The sequence below is a fragment of the Psittacula echo genome (assembly GCF_963264785.1).
Source record: "Psittacula echo genome assembly, chromosome: 5".
NCBI lineage: Eukaryota > Metazoa > Chordata > Aves > Psittaciformes > Psittacidae > Psittacula > Psittacula echo.
The window spans coordinates 77,738,586-77,756,531 of record NC_137739.1 but is presented as its reverse complement, the minus strand read 5'-3'; the positions used below and the strand labels follow the sequence as shown (position 1 = coordinate 77,756,531).

General features: G+C 56.2%; 2 protein-coding genes across 11 annotated transcripts; one reads left to right on the top strand and one right to left on the bottom strand.

Moving 5' to 3' along the window:
- Positions 1-355: 355 nt before the first annotated feature.
- Positions 356-6,201, bottom strand: LOC308221765 (lysophosphatidylserine lipase ABHD12-like). Of its 9 annotated transcripts, XR_013956981.1 has the most exons (14): positions 6,066-6,201; positions 4,374-4,500; positions 3,806-3,908; positions 3,591-3,710; positions 3,249-3,279; positions 3,043-3,088; positions 2,827-2,956; positions 2,531-2,571; positions 2,187-2,266; positions 1,949-2,031; positions 1,323-1,401; positions 1,034-1,158; positions 581-676; positions 356-491 (listed from the first exon to the last, which is right to left on the bottom strand). XR_013956981.1 is itself a non-coding variant. In XM_080619038.1 (13 exons), exons 1-13 carry the CDS (start codon positions 6,069-6,071, stop codon positions 655-657), a joined length of 993 nt encoding a protein of 330 aa, XP_080475164.1. In that variant the 5' UTR covers positions 6,072-6,201; the 3' UTR covers positions 502-654. The 9 variants fall into 9 exon arrangements, 2 of the variants coding, with proteins under 2 accessions (XP_080475164.1, XP_080475163.1); XR_013956980.1 differs by having other exon boundaries at positions 1,949-2,266; XR_013956985.1 differs by having other exon boundaries at positions 1,949-2,266; positions 6,070-6,160.
- Positions 6,071-12,550, top strand: LOC308221764 (protein ABHD12B-like). 2 transcript variants are annotated; one of them, XR_013956979.1, is made up of 14 exons: positions 6,071-6,446; positions 8,163-8,290; positions 8,756-8,858; positions 8,954-9,073; positions 9,385-9,415; positions 9,576-9,621; positions 9,708-9,837; positions 10,093-10,133; positions 10,398-10,477; positions 10,633-10,715; positions 11,263-11,341; positions 11,506-11,630; positions 11,988-12,083; positions 12,173-12,550. XR_013956979.1 is itself a non-coding variant. In XM_080619036.1 (13 exons), exons 1-13 carry the CDS (start codon positions 6,076-6,078, stop codon positions 12,007-12,009), a joined length of 1,359 nt encoding a protein of 452 aa, XP_080475162.1. In that variant the 5' UTR covers positions 6,071-6,075; the 3' UTR covers positions 12,010-12,162. The 2 variants fall into 2 exon arrangements, 1 of the variants encoding a protein (XP_080475162.1); XM_080619036.1 differs by lacking the exon at positions 12,173-12,550 and having other exon boundaries at positions 11,988-12,162.
- Positions 12,551-17,946: the final 5,396 nt, after the last annotated feature.

Genomic DNA, 17,946 nt, shown 5'->3' with positions numbered 1-17,946 from the left:
TACAATGGTCTCTGTCTCCGCTGTGTGGTGTCTGTGCTGCTGCTGGCTTTCCTACCAGTGGGGAAGGGGTAATTTTTGTAACTCGAGTGTTGTGCAGAACGCGAGAACTGTTGCCCTGTTGTGTCATTGGCGTCCAAGGGGCTCTTTGCTGAAGCCTGAATTACGGACTGGGCTTGCTTGCACTAATGCAAAAACTGGGTGTCAGGGGTGAGGTGCTGCGGCCCAGACAGAGATAGCGTGGGCAGTGCAGCTGGACACAGCTGTCTAAGCCCTTGCAGGTGATGCTGAAGCAGGACTTGGGGTGCAGCTCTTGCCAGTCCTGAGGCATCAGTGCTGGGCAGTTTAAGGGGTAGTTGCAGTAGGGCTGTAACCCCCCACCCCCCTACACCATGTGATGCTCCTGGACACGGTTTGCATGGTCCTGTCCCAGGAGCAGCGCTCAGATCACAACAGTATCCCCATCCCCCAAGTATCCCGAAGCATCCTCGTGGCTGTGGGAGAATTAGAACGTTTTTCAGTAGTTTTTATTACTTACAACTTCTTTTATTTTTCTTTTTATTACAACTTTTTTATTACTTACAAGTTCAGTGCCGTAACAGGTTCCCGGTGTGGATTTGAGTAAGTGCTTGTGGTTGCTGCATGCAGCAGCTGGCATCACTTAATGTTCAAGAAGTCTCTGTAATAAGATGCAGTAAATCTTACACTGTTATTGCTGACCATCCTGTGCTGCGTCAGAGCACGGTTTCTGATCCTTAGATGTGGGTCTGTGCTGGGCTTAAAGCAAAGCTGTTTATGCAGGGCAAAGAGGAGATGGGACCTTGCTGCAGTGCCACAGCCCCATGACACCCAGGCTGAGGACAGGTTCGGGGCAGTGAGGAGCAACTGGAGTTCGAAAATTGATGCCAGTGATCAGTACAAGAGGGGAAGGAGCAGAGGGAAGACACCTGCATGGTTGTGACAGGGGGGATGCACCCCTGGAAGAAGAGGCCCAGGCTCATTCTGTACCCCCCCATTTCTGCAGAGCAGGACTTACTTCACCAAGGCAGGCACCTCTGGGTTGAAGGAGATGTAGTCATGGCCCAGGCCCAGCTTTTTGGGAAAGGTAATGAACTTCACCTTGGTTTTGTCCTTGTAGGCACTGCGTGCTGTCTCAAAGAGCTGACATGGGGTGGATGCTCAGTTAGTGGCATGTGGAGAGGACCCCATACCCCCTGTGGCATCCCGGGGACGGCCACCCCCTCTCCAGCCACTTCAGCCCTCCCACCCCAGGCTCAAACGTTGCCCACCCACATTAAAGCCCATGCACAGGGACCAGTCCCCACCTTGCGTCCCAGGAGCGGAGGCAGGATGGAATCATCTTCTGCGTGCAGGATGAGGAACGGGCAGGACAGCACCTGCACGCTGCGAGTAGCAAGCACAATGCTGAGGAGTCACCCTGGAACTGATGGGCCCATGGGAGCCTCCCCAGCCCCTGCGAAATCTCTCACAGCAACCCTGACCCCCTGGCACTGCCCTTCAGAGCCAGCCCAGCCCATCGGTAGCTACAGGCAGCGGCTGAACCGCTGCGGGGTGATGCCCACGCCATTTGTCCTCGCATGGCAGCACCAAGCACCCTAAAAGCTTAGACCTGTTTATAGGGTGCTCAGGCTTCAAAAGCTTCAAGGCTTTCAGTAAAGGCTATTGAGCTGTGTGTGCCGCACCGCAGGTGGGACTGGAGCGTGTAGTGCTCACAAAGAGGATGGTGGTTTGCGGACTTTATGCAGTGATAATACTGGTATCTGAAGCTGTGCAAATAAAAAGCCACTCATAAAGCATGAGTAAGATGAGTAAACCTAAATCAGAACATAGGCGTTTCATGGTGTGACATGTCCAACCCACCTCTCCTCGACCAGGTGGTCCCACTACCATCCCCACAGGGCAGTGGTGCCCCTTCCCACCGGACACTCACTTCTCATCGCTGTGGAAGAACATGTCAGCCAGAGCGAGCGAGTCCAGGATGAGGTACTCAAAGCCCGGGAACTGGCGGTAGATCTGCCAGGGAGAGAGTTGGGGGGTGCTAAGCTTTGCCCTTGACTGATGCACCCTTTCCCTGCAAAGGGAGGAACACCCAGGCAGCTGGGGCTGCCTCTGAGAGCCCTTGATCTGTCACCATGGTGGGACCCTGTGGACTGAAGCCGTGGGCTCACCTTGGTGAGGGGGATGTGCGCAGCTGCCTCACGGATGTTGGTGTAGGGCGATTCCAAGACAATGGCATCAACCTGGACTCCTGAGGTCAGAGTGCAGTGAGAACAGGCATGGCTGTGGGGGAATTTCTCTCCCCAGGCATCAGCCATGAGACCAAAATGCCCTCTTCCCTCTAAGAAGCATGGGAATGGTCACTTGTCCCTGCTCCAAGAGCTGACCCTGATACTTTAGCAGACAGTGAAAGGGATCCCCAGCTCCTCAGTGGCCCCTGAATTGTGGCACACCAGGGACATGCAGAGCCCAGAGGACAACTGCACAGGGCCAACCCAGCCACAATGGCCCTTACCTCGCTCCTCCTGCAGTTTTCTTGCTGCATTTGTGGCAATCCTGTGAGAAGAGAGGGGACAGGGAGGGAGAGCAGCGATGATGCCCCAGTGGGATGCACAGCACCCTTAACACCCCCTTTGCCTGCTGGGTTTTGCCTTTGCAGATGCTTCCACCAAGGAGCTGCTCCAACCCCTTGTCCATCCCCAAGTGGCATTACTCTGGCAGCAGTGTCACAGCTCAGGGACTGTCTGCAGACTCCAGTGAGGCAGCACGCATGGAGTGAACCCCCCATCTATTGCCCAGCCCCACCCCTACCCTGTCCCCAGCGAGTGTCCCCAGAAGACAATGATGCTGTTCCCAATCCGTGCTTTAGCCCAGTCATAGAGTGCCAGGACATCCGTGGTGAAGCCGTTCTCCGTGGGATGCCCGCTAGAGTCCCCATAGCCTGCAGGGGACACGACTAGGTGTCACGACCCTGGGGAGGCTGGCCCCACAGGGGTCACTCAGCAAGAGGCAGGAGGATGACTTTACCTCTGTAGTCGAGAGCCAGGATGTGGAAGCCAGCAGCACCCATTGTCTGTTGGAGGAGCAGCACTGTTTTATGCCTGGGTGGAGGTTGCACCCTAGGACCCCCAGCATGGTGGGGTTCACTCTGGCCAGGGTCTCCCTTGAGTCCCTAGGGCCAGTGTGAGCCTTACTCCCAGCAGGTGCCAGTCCCCTCACAGGGAACCACTTACCTTCAAGAACTGGATGCGGTGTCTTGCAGCTCTGATGGGAAAAATGAGGTTAGAGCTCAGGCAGGGACCCTCAAAGGACCTTCCCCTCCAGCACCAAGGGACTGGGGTGACCTCCTCTCAGGAGGGCAGAGCTGGATGCTCTGGGCTGAGTGGGATTTGGCGTTTCCCTTGAACTCCAAGGGGACTGTCCTTGACTCGTGGGATCAGACACCGCTGCAGCAGCCCTGGCCAGGCAACACTGCTGGCTGCTGCACCGAGTTTGCCAGTTCTCACCCCAACAGAGACGCTGTGTGGGAGCAGCCTCCCCTCCTGGCAGAGGCAGGGGTGCTCACAGGTACTCGCCTGGTCCCCCCATTGCCGTGCAGGTAGATGATCACGGGGTGATCATCGCCAAGCGCTTCCTCGTACCACTTCTGGTCCTTGCCCCGCGCCTCAGCACCTCTGCTGTCCGGCACCGTGTGCCTGGGGGGCAGAGCGCGGTTACCTTGGGGGGCTGCAGGACACTGGTGCAGTCACCCAGCTGTGCCCACCCAGGATGCTGGGGCTGCCCCGCTCACCAGATGCCAACCATCACTCCCGGCTCGGTCATGAGGTACAGGTTGATGGTGTTGTTCAGCAGCAGCTCTGGCTGACGAAAGTCAACGAAGAAAGGAAAGGCCACTGGGGAAAAAAAATCACAGCCATCACTCGGGCAACCCAGGAATCATCACATCCAGCTGCTTTTATGCAATTGTTCCAAAGCAGGATGTTACTGGTTTTAAATTATTTGCCTGGAACCCCAGGGCCATTCGCAGCCCAGCTCAAGAATGGAGAAGTGAGCACAGCCCTCAGCCACCTCCTCCCACCCAGATTTCTAGCCCCATTGGCACTGTGCGTGCTCACGTGTTGCAACTTCAGGCAGTAAGCAGGGTGGACAGCACCATGTTATTACAGGTTGCAAGACACGAGGCACCAACAGAAATTCCCTCCATGCCTCCTCCGCAAGCCCATGGCAAGGGGGCATCAATGGGTGCTGTACCAGTGCCACCCATGCACTGGGTGCACCCCACCCACATTGCAGGGACCCTTCAACTCTCTTCCTGATGAATTCCAAGCAGGGTGGTTCTCCCAGCCTGGGGCACTCACGGAAGTTCAGGTAGACAAATTTGGTGAGCAGGACAGGGAAGAGGCGGATGAGGATGGGCACAGAGATGTAGATGAGGAGCGGGACCAGGAGGACAGTGCACAGCCGGGTACACCAGTGCAGCCAGCCCTGCAAACAAGGCATCTTGTTAGCACATCCCTTCCCACAGGTTGTGATACGTGGGTAGACTCCACAACTCATTAAAGTTGTAAAGTAGGTATGCTTTATTCAGCACTGAGGCACATGGGGGATCGCTCCTCCAAAGGCATGTGCACCTCAGCATTGTTCTCCTTCATATTTATACATGTTCATGGGGTTACACAAAACACTTATACGTGTTGTGTATGGTCATATACATGACCTATCCCCTCTCGTATTATGATGAGGTAAAAGCTCCTTGCTTGCGTAGTGTTTCCGGGTGGTCGTGGGTCTCAAGATGAAATAGTCTTCCTTGAACTTCTCACCTCTAGGTGTCGCGCATGTTCCCTAGTGATTTAGTCACTGTCCAAACTGCAAAGCTAATTTCAGCTGGTTTAGGGGTCCGGAGAGCAGGAACCGAGTTACTGTTCCTTCCTCTTATCAATAGCCTTGATCCTCCCACCCTGTTCCAGCAAGCACAAGTGTTGAGCAGCATTTGTTGAGTAAGCATGAGTAAGCAGTAACATGTTAAGCAAGCATGGAGACCTCATAGCAGCCTTCCAGTATCTGAAGGGGCCTACAAGGATGCTGGGGATGGACTATTCATCAGGGACTGTAGTGACAGGACAAGGGGTAACGGGTTCAAACTTAAACAGGTGAAGTCTAGATTGGATATAAGGAAGAAATTCTTTACTTTGAGGGTGGTGAGGCACTGGAATGGGTTGCCCAGGGAGGTTGTGAATGCTCCATCCTTGGCCTTGTTCAAGGCCAGGTTGGATGAGGCCTTGGGTGACATGGTTTAGTGTGAGCAGGGATGCCCATGGCAGGGGGTTTGGAACTAGATGATCTTAAGGTCCTTTCCAACCCTAACTATTCTATGATTCTAAGCGGCTTAACCCTAACCCCCCTGTACATTGGTTATCCCTTCACATCACTTGCACAACACAAGGCACCAATGGAAAAGGTAGCTCAATGTCCCCTCTGCAAGCCTATGGCAGGGGGCATCAGATGGGTGCTGTATCAGTGCCACCCATGCAGTGAATGAAGTGCTGCTCTTGGTTTACAGCCCACATTCAAGTGCAGGGGCAAGCGCTCACACCCATCTTTGCACAATACCTGCTGCAGCTGAGCCCTGGCATGTACAGTCCATGGGGATATGCCCACCGCGAGGCACCTCTGACATCTGGGATGGCAACAGGCCAAGGAATGGCTTCATGGGGATAGCAAGGTGACATGGGGACACAGCCACAGCATGGCATCATGAGAGTGGGGCACAGCCATGGTATGGGGGATCACACCCATGGCAGGGTGACATGGAGCCACAGCCACAGTATGGCATCCTGACCTCAGCAAGTGACAAGGCCACGCTGTGGGGACACAGCAGCATGGCCACAGCATACGGTGATGGCTTCAATAGCGCCGCAAGGCTGTGGCACGGAGACAGACCTACGGCACAGGGGACACAGCAGGACACAGGGGACACACACGGGGAAAGGAACCAGCAGCAGGTTCCTCCCCTTCCAGAAGGAGCGGGGACACCCGCGTTGGTTTCAAACCTGCATTTTTATGATTATTTTGGCGGTCTTATCCGGAATCTCTCCCTCGGCACGGCCGGCGCGCCCCGCGCGTCACCTCCCTGCGGGCCCCGGGCTCCCTGCAGCGCCCCCCGGGCCGCGGCGGCAGCCGTTGGGCAGCCTCGGCCCCGCCCCGGGGTGGCTGGAGTTGGGGCGGGGCCTGAATGGGAACGGGCCGCGGCGCGGGCAGTCGGCGGAAGTGGTGGCGATGTCGCGGCGGCGCCGGGAGTTTGGCGATGGCGATGGCGGCGGCGGCCGCAGCGACGGCGACAGGGCCTGGGAGGAGTTCAGTTCCCAGACGGAGAGGAGGGCCAGGGCAGAAAGCAGAGGCCAGGCGGAGAGCGGGGCCCGGCAGGAGCGGCGGTGAGTACCCGCCGCGGTGCCGGCATCCTGGGCTGCCGGGCCAGCGTAGGGGCGCTGCCTAGCGCCGCGGCTGTGCTCGCAGGGACCGTGTCCACCGGCTCCCGCTGTCCTCGTTCGTGGCCACGCTCTGTACCCCGGCCTTGTTCCCTGCCGCGTCTCCCGTGGCCATGTGCCACCGCTGTGCCCCTGTGCCGTGGGTTTGTCTCCGTGCCGCGGCCCACGGGGCCCCTGCCAGGTGTCCCACCCTGCCGAGCCCATCTGTGCTGTGGCCATGCTCCTGCGTCCCCACGGCGTGGCCTTGGTCACTTGCTGAGGCCATGACCCTGTACCTATCCCCCTGGCATGGCCGTGCCACCCTGCACCAGCCATGATGGCCGTGGCTCCATGTGGATCCTGCCATGGGCATGATCCCCCATACCATGGCTGTGCCTCCATCCTCATGATGCCATGCTGTGGCTGTGTCCCCATGTCACCTTGCTAGCCCCATGAAGCCATTCTTCAGCCTGTTGACATCCCAGCTGTCAGGTGCCCTTCAGTGGGCACGTCCCCCTGGACTGGATGCGTCAGTGCTCACCTGCAGCAGGTATTGTGCAAGGATGGGTGTGAGCGCTCGCCCCTGCACTTGAATATTGGGTGTAGACCAAGAGCAGTGCCTCATTCACTGCAGTGACTGTGAGGGCATCTCTGGCCCATTGCTGCTGGTGAGACTGCTCAGTCTGAAGTCTCAGGGTGTGACTGGGGCTTAAGAAGCTCCCCATGGCTCCATCATGGCTCATGTCACCCTGTATGTCAGGCTTCTTGGAGGGGCGCAGGTGCCCAGGGGACTATGGCACCCTGCCCTGGCACCCCTTTTGCAACCCTTTCTTGGCATCTTGCAGCACTCCCCAGGACAGGCACTGGACTCAGTCCTCTTCAGCAGGAGTGAGCTGTGCTTGGACGCATGTCAGAAACCTCTGCCCTCAACCCCTGGTGCTGTGCCTGGACTACTTTCCCCATCACCCAGCACCATCAGCCCATGAAAGATGTTGATGCTGGACAAGCTGCAGCTCTTGGCTTTCCCATCCCTCTCGGAGGCTGGGGCTTCAGCTAGCCAATGGCTTGCTGCAGAGGGCATAGCTGGGGCAGCTGGATGGGTCCCCTAGCCCTTGGGAGCATGATGCTGTCAGAGGTGGTCACACTCACTACCCTGTACTGATGGCACTGCAGGACATCGCTCTGGGGATTGGTTTCTCCCACAGGCTGTGGGTTTCGCAAGCCCCTTCCCCATATTTCCTCTTTGTCCCTGGAGAATCACAGAGGCTGTTGGTGCTGGGCTTGGGGACACCTCTGTGACAATGTCTCAGCAGTCACAGCTCAGGGTGTTGCCACAGAGTATGGGTCGCTCCTCATTGCCGGTTTGGCTTGCAGCTCCTGGCCCTAGTGCTTGCCCTGCCCTTCTTCCCGTGGGAGGCTGTGGGGGGCTGGATCATGGCCTCTCATGATGCTGTGTCACAGTGGGGCTGCTCTGACAGCTTGGCTCCATGCCCAAAAGCCAAATACAATCCTGCTGTGGGTAACCAGCTCCCCATGGCAGAGGAACACAAAGAGCAGCCTCAGGCCCTTACAGGGGACAAGCCACTGCCTTCACAACTGGGGTTGGGAGCAGGAATCCACTCTGCTGTGCCCCAAAGCCTGTGGGGTGGGAAGGGATGTGCTAACAAGATGCCTTGTTTGCAGGGGCTGGCTGCGCTGGTGTACCCGGCTGCGCACTGTCCTCCTGGTCCCGCTCCTCATCTACATCTCTGTGCCCATCCTCATCCGCCTCTTCCCTGTCCTGCTCACCAAATTTGTCTACCTGAACTTCCGTGAGTGCCCCAGGCTGGGAGAACCACCCCGCTTGGAATTCATCAGGAAGAGAGTTGAAGGGTCCCTGCAATGTGGGTGGGGTGCACCCAGTGCATGGGTGGCACTGGTACAGCACCCATTGATGCCCCCTTGCCATGGGCTTGCGGAGGAGGCATGGAGGGAATTTCTGTTGGTGCCTCGTGTCTTGCAACCTGTAATAACATGGTGCTGTCCACCCTGCTTACTGCCTGAAGTTGCAACACGTGAGCACGCACAGTGCCAATGGGGCTAGAAATCTGGGTGGGAGGAGGTGGCTGAGGGCTGTGCTCACTTCTCCATTCTTGAGCTGGGCTGCGAATGGCCCTGGGGTTCCAGGCAAATAATTTAAAACCAGTAACATCCTGCTTTGGAACAATTGCATAAAAGCAGCTGGATGTGATGATTCCTGGGTTGCCCGAGTGATGGCTGTGATTTTTTTTCCCCAGTGGCCTTTCCTTTCTTCGTTGACTTTCGTCAGCCAGAGCTGCTGCTGAACAACACCATCAACCTGTACCTCATGACCGAGCCGGGAGTGATGGTTGGCATCTGGTGAGCGGGGCAGCCCCAGCATCCTGGGTGGGCACAGCTGGGTGACTGCACCAGTGTCCTGCAGCCCCCCAAGGTAACCGCGCTCTGCCCCCCAGGCACACGGTGCCGGACAGCAGAGGTGCTGAGGCGCGGGGCAAGGACCAGAAGTGGTACGAGGAAGCGCTTGGCGATGATCACCCCGTGATCATCTACCTGCACGGCAATGGGGGGACCAGGCGAGTACCTGTGAGCACCCCTGCCTCTGCCAGGAGGGGAGGCTGCTCCCACACAGCGTCTCTGTTGGGGTGAGAACTGGCAAACTCGGTGCAGCAGCCAGCAGTGTTGCCTGGCCAGGGCTGCTGCAGCGGTGTCTGATCCCACGAGTCAAGGACAGTCCCCTTGGAGTTCAAGGGAAACGCCAAATCCCACTCAGCCCAGAGCATCCAGCTCTGCCCTCCTGAGAGGAGGTCACCCCAGTCCCTTGGTGCTGGAGGGGAAGGTCCTTTGAGGGTCCCTGCCTGAGCTCTAACCTCATTTTTCCCATCAGAGCTGCAAGACACCGCATCCAGTTCTTGAAGGTAAGTGGTTCCCTGTGAGGGGACTGGCACCTGCTGGGAGTAAGGCTCACACTGGCCCTAGGGACTCAAGGGAGACCCTGGCCAGAGTGAACCCCACCATGCTGGGGGTCCTAGGGTGCAACCTCCACCCAGGCATAAAACAGTGCTGCTCCTCCAACAGACAATGGGTGCTGCTGGCTTCCACATCCTGGCTCTCGACTACAGAGGTAAAGTCATCCTCCTGCCTCTTGCTGAGTGACCCCTGTGGGGCCAGCCTCCCCAGGGTCGTGACACCTAGTCGTGTCCCCTGCAGGCTATGGGGACTCTAGCGGGCATCCCACGGAGAACGGCTTCACCACGGATGTCCTGGCACTCTATGACTGGGCTAAAGCACGGATTGGGAACAGCATCATTGTCTTCTGGGGACACTCGCTGGGGACAGGGTAGGGGTGGGGCTGGGCAATAGATGGGGGGTTCACTCCATGCGTGCTGCCTCACTGGAGTCTGCAGACAGTCCCTGAGCTGTGACACTGCTGCCAGAGTAATGCCACTTGGGGATGGACAAGGGGTTGGAGCAGCTCCTTGGTGGAAGCATCTGCAAAGGCAAAACCCAGCAGGCAAAGGGGGTGTTAAGGGTGCTGTGCATCCCACTGGGGCATCATCGCTGCTCTCCCTCCCTGTCCCCTCTCTTCTCACAGGATTGCCACAAATGCAGCAAGAAAACTGCAGGAGGAGCGAGGTAAGGGCCATTGTGGCTGGGTTGGCCCTGTGCAGTTGTCCTCTGGGCTCTGCATGTCCCTGGTGTGCCACAATTCAGGGGCCACTGAGGAGCTGGGGATCCCTTTCACTGTCTGCTAAAGTATCAGGGTCAGCTCTTGGAGCAGGGACAAGTGACCATTCCCATGCTTCTTAGAGGGAAGAGGGCATTTTGGTCTCATGGCTGATGCCTGGGGAGAGAAATTCCCCCACAGCCATGCCTGTTCTCACTGCACTCTGACCTCAGGAGTCCAGGTTGATGCCATTGTCTTGGAATCGCCCTACACCAACATCCGTGAGGCAGCTGCGCACATCCCCCTCACCAAGGTGAGCCCACGGCTTCAGTCCACAGGGTCCCACCATGGTGACAGATCAAGGGCTCTCAGAGGCAGCCCCAGCTGCCTGGGTGTTCCTCCCTTTGCAGGGAAAGGGTGCATCAGTCAAGGGCAAAGCTTAGCACCCCCCAACTCTCTCCCTGGCAGATCTACCGCCAGTTCCCGGGCTTTGAGTACCTCATCCTGGACTCGCTCGCTCTGGCTGACATGTTCTTCCACAGCGATGAGAAGTGAGTGTCCGGTGGGAAGGGGCACCACTGCCCTGTGGGGATGGTAGTGGGACCACCTGGTCGAGGAGAGGTGGGTTGGACATGTCACACCATGAAACGCCTATGTTCTGATTTAGGTTTACTCATCTTACTCATGCTTTATGAGTGGCTTTTTATTTGCACAGCTTCAGATACCAGTATTATCACTGCATAAAGTCCGCAAACCACCATCCTCTTTGTGAGCACTACACGCTCCAGTCCCACCTGCGGTGCGGCACACACAGCTCAATAGCCTTTACTGAAAGCCTTGAAGCTTTTGAAGCCTGAGCACCCTATAAACAGGTCTAAGCTTTTAGGGTGCTTGGTGCTGCCATGCGAGGACAAATGGCGTGGGCATCACCCCGCAGCGGTTCAGCCGCTGCCTGTAGCTACCGATGGGCTGGGCTGGCTCTGAAGGGCAGTGCCAGGGGGTCAGGGTTGCTGTGAGAGATTTCGCAGGGGCTGGGGAGGCTCCCATGGGCCCATCAGTTCCAGGGTGACTCCTCAGCATTGTGCTTGCTACTCGCAGCGTGCAGGTGCTGTCCTGCCCGCTCCTCATCCTGCACGCAGAAGATGATTCCATCCTGCCTCCGCTCCTGGGACGCAAGGTGGGGACTGGTCCCTGTGCATGGGCTTTAATGTGGGTGGGCAACGTTTGAGCCTGGGGTGGGAGGGCTGAAGTGGCTGGAGAGGGGGTGGCCGTCCCCGGGATGCCACAGGGGGTATGGGGTCCTCTCCACATGCCACTAACTGAGCATCCACCCCATGTCAGCTCTTTGAGACAGCACGCAGTGCCTACAAGGACAAAACCAAGGTGAAGTTCATTACCTTTCCCAAAAAGCTGGGCCTGGGCCATGACTACATCTCCTTCAACCCAGAGGTGCCTGCCTTGGTGAAGTAAGTCCTGCTCTGCAGAAATGGGGGGGTACAGAATGAGCCTGGGCCTCTTCTTCCAGGGGTGCATCCCCCCTGTCACAACCATGCAGGTGTCTTCCCTCTGCTCCTTCCCCTCTTGTACTGATCACTGGCATCAATTTTCGAACTCCAGTTGCTCCTCACTGCCCCGAACCTGTCCTCAGCCTGGGTGTCATGGGGCTGTGGCACTGCAGCAAGGTCCCATCTCCTCTTTGCCCTGCATAAACAGCTTTGCTTTAAGCCCAGCACAGACCCACATCTAAGGATCAGAAACCGTGCTCTGACGCAGCACAGGATGGTCAGCAATAACAGTGTAAGATTTACTGCATCTTATTACAGAGACTTCTTGAACATTAAGTGATGCCAGCTGCTGCATGCAGCAACCACAAGCACTTACTCAAATCCACACCGGGAACCTGTTACGGCACTGAACTTGTAAGTAATAAAAAAGTTGTAATAAAAAGAAAAATAAAAGAAGTTGTAAGTAATAAAAACTACTGAAAAACGTTCTAATTCTCCCACAGCCACGAGGATGCTTCGGGATACTTGGGGGATGGGGATACTGTTGTGATCTGAGCGCTGCTCCTGGGACAGGACCATGCAAACCGTGTCCAGGAGCATCACATGGTGTAGGGGGGTGGGGGGTTACAGCCCTACTGCAACTACCCCTTAAACTGCCCAGCACTGATGCCTCAGGACTGGCAAGAGCTGCACCCCAAGTCCTGCTTCAGCATCACCTGCAAGGGCTTAGACAGCTGTGTCCAGCTGCACTGCCCACGCTATCTCTGTCTGGGCCGCAGCACCTCACCCCTGACACCCAGTTTTTGCATTAGTGCAAGCAAGCCCAGTCCGTAATTCAGGCTTCAGCAAAGAGCCCCTTGGACGCCAATGACACAACAGGGCAACAGTTCTCGCGTTCTGCACAACACTCGAGTTACAAAAATTACCCCTTCCCCACTGGTAGGAAAGCCAGCAGCAGCACAGACACCACACAGCAGAGACAGAGACCATTGTACAGCGTCTGTGCTCACATCCCTCGTCAGCAGCACGGCCGAGTTGTCCGAGTGGTGGCTGTGGTTTTGTTCCCAGTGGCCTTTCCTTTCTTCGTTGACTTTCGTCAGCCAGAGCTGCTGCTGAACAACACCATCAACCTGTACCTCATGACCGAGCCAGGAGTGATGGTTGGCATCTGGTGAGCGGGGCAGCCCCAGCATCCTGGGTGGGCACAGCTGGGTGACTGCACCAGTGTCCTGCAGCCCCCCAAGGTAACCGCGCTCTGCCCCCCAGGCACACGGTGCCGGACAGCAGAGGTGCTGAGGCGCGGGGCAAGGACCAGAAGTGGTACGAGGAAGCGCTTGGCGATGATCACCCCGTGATCATCTACCTGCACGGCAATGGGGGGACCAGGCGAGTACCTGTGAGCACCCCTGCCTCTGCCAGGAGGGGAGGCTGCTCCCACACAGCGTCTCTGTTGGGGTGAGAACTGGCAAACTCAGTGCAGCAGCCAGCAGTGCTCTGTGAGGCTGTGAGGATGGTGGTGGAACCACCTGGTTGAGGAGAGGTGGGTTGGACACGTCACACCATGAAATCCCTGTATTTTGATTTATGTTTGCCCATCTTACTCATGCTTTAAAAATGGCTTTTTATGTGCATAGCTTAACCAACCCCTTTGGTACAGAGCTAAGCCTATGTCTGCACACCATTCCAGGGTCCAAGGCCTGTGGCTGGGGGATTGGTCTCTTCCTTGGGATCACCATCCTACCGCATCATGTCCCCTATGCTCCCTATGAAGACTGCAAGAGCCAAAGCCCCCAGTACTGACGTGTTGGCCACTGGCTTTATTCATGCAAACACAAAGGCGGCGCGTTTCCTCAGCAGGCAGAACTGATGCAAAGGCTGCAGCCTGGAAATAAAACAAGGATATATTCTTTTCAAGCATGACCTTGCTAAACCCCTTTAATTACTTTCCATGTGGCTATGGGATTCCCTGGCCCTGGGCAGGCAAACTGCTCTGCCTTTCTCCAGCCTTGCTGTGGGCAATGCTGAATTCATGCTGAGTTTCCTGTGCAGTTCATCGAGCCTGGTCTCAGTGACACTCTGCAGCAGCAGTGGCAATGTCCCTCGGTCCATCTGTACTAGCACAGCGACTTGCCCAGCCCAGCTCACGGCCTGGCTGCCCAGAGCCCCTCACCCGCACACATGGCAGAAAGGGATGGGGGTCTATGCCCTGACCAGCCCCAGCCTTCTGAGAGGGGTCCTCTCTGACAGGAGACTTGTGATGTTTTGGACATGACCTGCTGTGATTTGGCCCAAGCCCCGGGACCACACATGAGCCAGCACTGGGGACACTGCTGGAAACAAGAGACTGGACAAGGGTCAAAACATCAATTATTCTCTTTGCGTGGACTTCCCTGCATGCAAAAGAATAACTCTGGCCCCCAGGCCCCCTGCTAGCAGCAGCGTGCATGACAGCCTAGCTGGGACACCCAGCTAGTGCCTAGCTGGGGGCACGGGTCACTTGCTGCTGCTTCAACTGAAACAGCAGAGCCTTTTGCTCCTGCTGTGAATCCTTGTGTTCACCTGAATCTGCTGCTCCCCATTCACAGGCCTTCTGTGGCCAGCACAGATGGTGCTTTGCAGCCTGCGGTGGTTTCTTAGCAGATTTTGGGAGAATCCTGCACAGCCTCTGACTTCCACAGCATCTGACTTCCACAGCAGTGAGAGCTCTGCAAAGCAAGTGACCAATGTCACCACCAGAGATAAAGATGTCATTGTCATCATAAATTAGCAATGACAAAGCAAAAAAAAAACCCCAAAACCTAAACTAAACTCAACTAAAATAAAGGAAAAGACAAGAAAAGAAAAAGAGAAAAAAGAAAAGAATGAAAACGAGAAAAGAAAAAAGAAAAGAAAGGAAAAGAAAAAAGGGCTCTGAAACCATCAGCAAAACCGAACAAAGTGGGCATGTAGGAAAAGACGCCGTAGGAAAATCCAGCCGGAAACCTCCCCCTCTCACAGCTCGTGCGGGGAGAAGCATGGAAAGAAAGAAGCCCAAGCTTTGCCGGTTTTGCATAGAACAATGGCGAGCCGTGCGCTGTCGCGCCCCCTCGGCTGCGGCTCATTGCTGCCATCGCATGTCCAGCCCCTGCTGTACAAGCCGCATTTCCCCCACCACGCTCGGGACCGAGCCAGCACAGCTTCTCACTTGTAGGAGTTTCCCTCCAGCCCGGGAGATCCTCATGTTTGCGACGTTTGCTGTGCTGGCCCCTTATGGCACCAAGTATTTGCGCCATCCTGGTGCACGCGCGGCATCTGCCATAATCCTGGGCTGATCCCCTTCAGCTCTTGCAGCCCAATAAAGCCCTGCAAGCAGTTTAGGCTGCACCCTGCCCATCCCCACTGACAGCAATGCGAGGCGTTGGGACCGTCTCTCCTGTCCTCTTCACGGCAATGCGCTGCTGCCCCAGCTGCAGCCCAGCTGCACCCACCAGGGATGGGGGGAAATTTGGGGTGGAAGCAAAAAGCTCTCATGAATAAAACCAGCTGGATGTGCTGATGGCTTCCGCTTGTCCTCCTGCTCCCTCAGCGCGGGCAGAGCAGCTTGCGGCTGGCCTGGGCCGCGTTACTGCAGCATCTGCTGATGGGGAACCCGCACCCACCTGCCCACAGCCCTGCTTTGACGGGACCTGCCTGGATCTGCATTCGGGGCTGGCACAGGCTGCTGCGTCCGCACCAACCTCCCTGATTCACAGAGCTGCGCATGAGCACCCTGCTGAGCAACACCTCAACTGTCCACCACGGGTGCCGGAGGGTGCAGCGCCACATGCCCAGCGCCTGCCTTGTCTCAGCAGCCTGTCCCACCATCGTGTCCTGCCTCGCCTGGCCCTGGAGCTCAGCTGGAACGGCAGGAGCAGCTCGGTGTGTGTTGGTCTTGCTCAGGAGGGCGGGTGGCATAAGAGCAGCCCGAAACGCTCGCATGGTCTGGCTGCTCCTCCAGGAACGGGTTTGCTCCCAGCCCTGCTGAGGTGTATTTATCAAAGCCCTCTCTGCTGTGGGCCATGCTGGCTGGTTCGGTGACACGGGCAATGGCCCAGTCGTGCATCCCTGTGTCCAAGCAGCGCGTCCTTCTGCGCCGATCCGAGTCTCAGGGAATTACCGGTGAAACGAAGATATGCCTTTCCTGGTGGGAAGTTTCAGCTCCAGCCGACTCAGCCTGACAGAGCGGGAATCGCAGCCGAGAGGGGAACCAGCAGCAGGTTCCTCCCCTTCCAGAAGGAGCGGGGACACCCGCGTTGGTTTCAAACCTGCATTTTTATGATTATTTTGGCGGTCTTATCCGGAATCTCTCCCTCGGCACGGCCGGCGCGCCCCGCGCGTCACCTCCCTGCGGGCCCCGGGCTCCCTGCAGCGCCCCCCGGGCCGCGGCGGCAGCCGTTGGGCAGCCTCGGCCCCGCCCCGGGGTGGCTGGAGTTGGGGCGGGGCCTGAATGGGAACGGGCCGCGGCTCTGGCGGCGGCGGGAGTGGGGCTGTGGCGACTGCGACGGCGACAGGGCCTGGGGGGAGTTCAGTTCCTAATTCAGCTTTGCAATGTTGGGGCTGGGGCTGAGTCACTCAGGAAACGAGCTGACGGGTTTGAGATACCGTAACCGAGCCAGGCAGACTCTGTGGTTGTGGTTAAAGACAGTATCGTCTCTGGACAAAGGGTACACACTGGGGTTAGAACGAATACGGTCTTTGTACAACCCATGCAACTTGGGGTTCCAAAACTATGAAGTTGGGGTTCCACATCTGCCAGAGAGTTATGAAATCGAACCATAAAAGGAGATAGATAAATAAGAGGAAGGGGCGTGGAAAATCGAGTAACGGGAGATGCAAACAGAGGAGGGACAAGTTGGCATGTGGATTATACATGCTGGACAGGCTGGAAATCTTGGAGTATCCAGCCAATGGGAAAACAAGGGAGGGAATGTGCGGACGAGATAGGAAATACAAATCCAAGTTCTGCCTTTTCTGTGCCTGCCGACTTGCCAGGAAACCCGGTTTTGCAAAAACGTCCATAAAGAATAGCTGCCGCTTCACTGCTGTGCCTGCCCTGAGCTTTTACAAGAGAAGTTTGTATCTCACAGCGTGGGGGCTCATCAGGGATCAAGTCCTTGTTGAGGGGACCTCCGCCACCAAAAGATGGGGAGACGTGTCCTGTTGATTTCAACGGCCTAGTGCGGCTCGACGGGGGTTCCGCAGCTACTGCCTAAAATCCTGAGACCATATTTATAAGGTAGGCCCAGTGAACCAGAGGGGGAAAAAGAGAGAGAGAGGAAAAAGTAGGCACCACTGCAGCAACCAGGCAACTCCGTGCAGGGGCCAAGGTAAGAAAATTGGACTTGAAGCATTACCTTGGTGGTTGGGACATTCTGAGAGACTTGAGCGGGTGTCTGAGACGTACAAATAAGTACAAAGAGAGTGTGGAGTCCGGATCTGCATTTCTGTTATTCCGTGAGGGATACAGCCGGGGAAGGACAAAGTGTAAGGACTTGTTGAAAGGAAGTCTCAGGAAACAGAATGGAGAATAAGAAAAACAGGCCTGAGGAAAAGAGAAGGGATGAGAGGAATCATCCCAGGAATAATATTCCTCCAGAAAGCCCCTTAGGGAGGATGTTGAAAAATTGGAAAGACATGTCTTATATAAAAAGGGACAAGATGGTACAGTACTGTTATTTTATATGGACAAAGGAAAGTATTCAGCCAGTGGCCGTTTTTTGGCCAAAGTATGGGGCTAGGGAAGCATAAGAATGTCAGACTTTAAATCTTTATGTAAATGTCAAGGGGTAACGGGTTCAAACTTAAACAGGGGAGTTTAGATTAGATACAAGGAAGAAATTCTTTACTGTGAGAGTGGTGAGGCACTGGAATGGGTTGCCCAAAGAAGTGGTAAATGCTCCATCCCTGGTAGTGTCAAGGCCAAGTTGAACATAATCTCAGGTGGCACGGTTTAGTGTGAGGTGTCCCAGCTCATGGCAGGAGGGTTGGAACTAGATGATCTTAAGGTCCTTTCCAACCCTAACTATTCTATGATTCTGTGTTAAGGAACTTTTCTCACAAGAAGAGTCTGATTGTGCTGCATGCTGGGTATGCTGGGAGCCTGAGACGTGTAAGAGGTCTCCTGGGAGGCTCAGGTCGGGATCAACAGTGAAGCAGGAGGGAGAAATGCTGCCCCTCCCTGCAGTTCACTAGTTCCCCTTAAAAACAACAAACAAGAAAATCAAGGGAAATACTGAGGAACCTAAGGCATGGGATCCTC

Coding starts and splice junctions, on each gene's coding strand:
- LOC308221765 (XM_080619037.1), bottom strand. Junction 3,711..3,805: donor GGAGTGATGGTTGGCATCTG/GTGAGCGGGGCA, acceptor TCTGCCCCCCAG/GCACACGGTGCCGGACAGCA. Junction 3,280..3,590: donor CACGGCAATGGGGGGACCAG/GCGAGTACCTGT, acceptor TTTTCCCATCAG/AGCTGCAAGACACCGCATCC.
- LOC308221764 (XM_080619036.1), top strand. CDS start 6,076: ATGATTATTTTGGCGGTCTTATCCGGAATCTCTCCCTCGGCACGGCCG. Junction 10,478..10,632: donor CGCACATCCCCCTCACCAAG/GTGAGCCCACGG, acceptor TCTCCCTGGCAG/ATCTACCGCCAGTTCCCGGG. Junction 11,342..11,505: donor CTCCGCTCCTGGGACGCAAG/GTGGGGACTGGT, acceptor ACCCCATGTCAG/CTCTTTGAGACAGCACGCAG.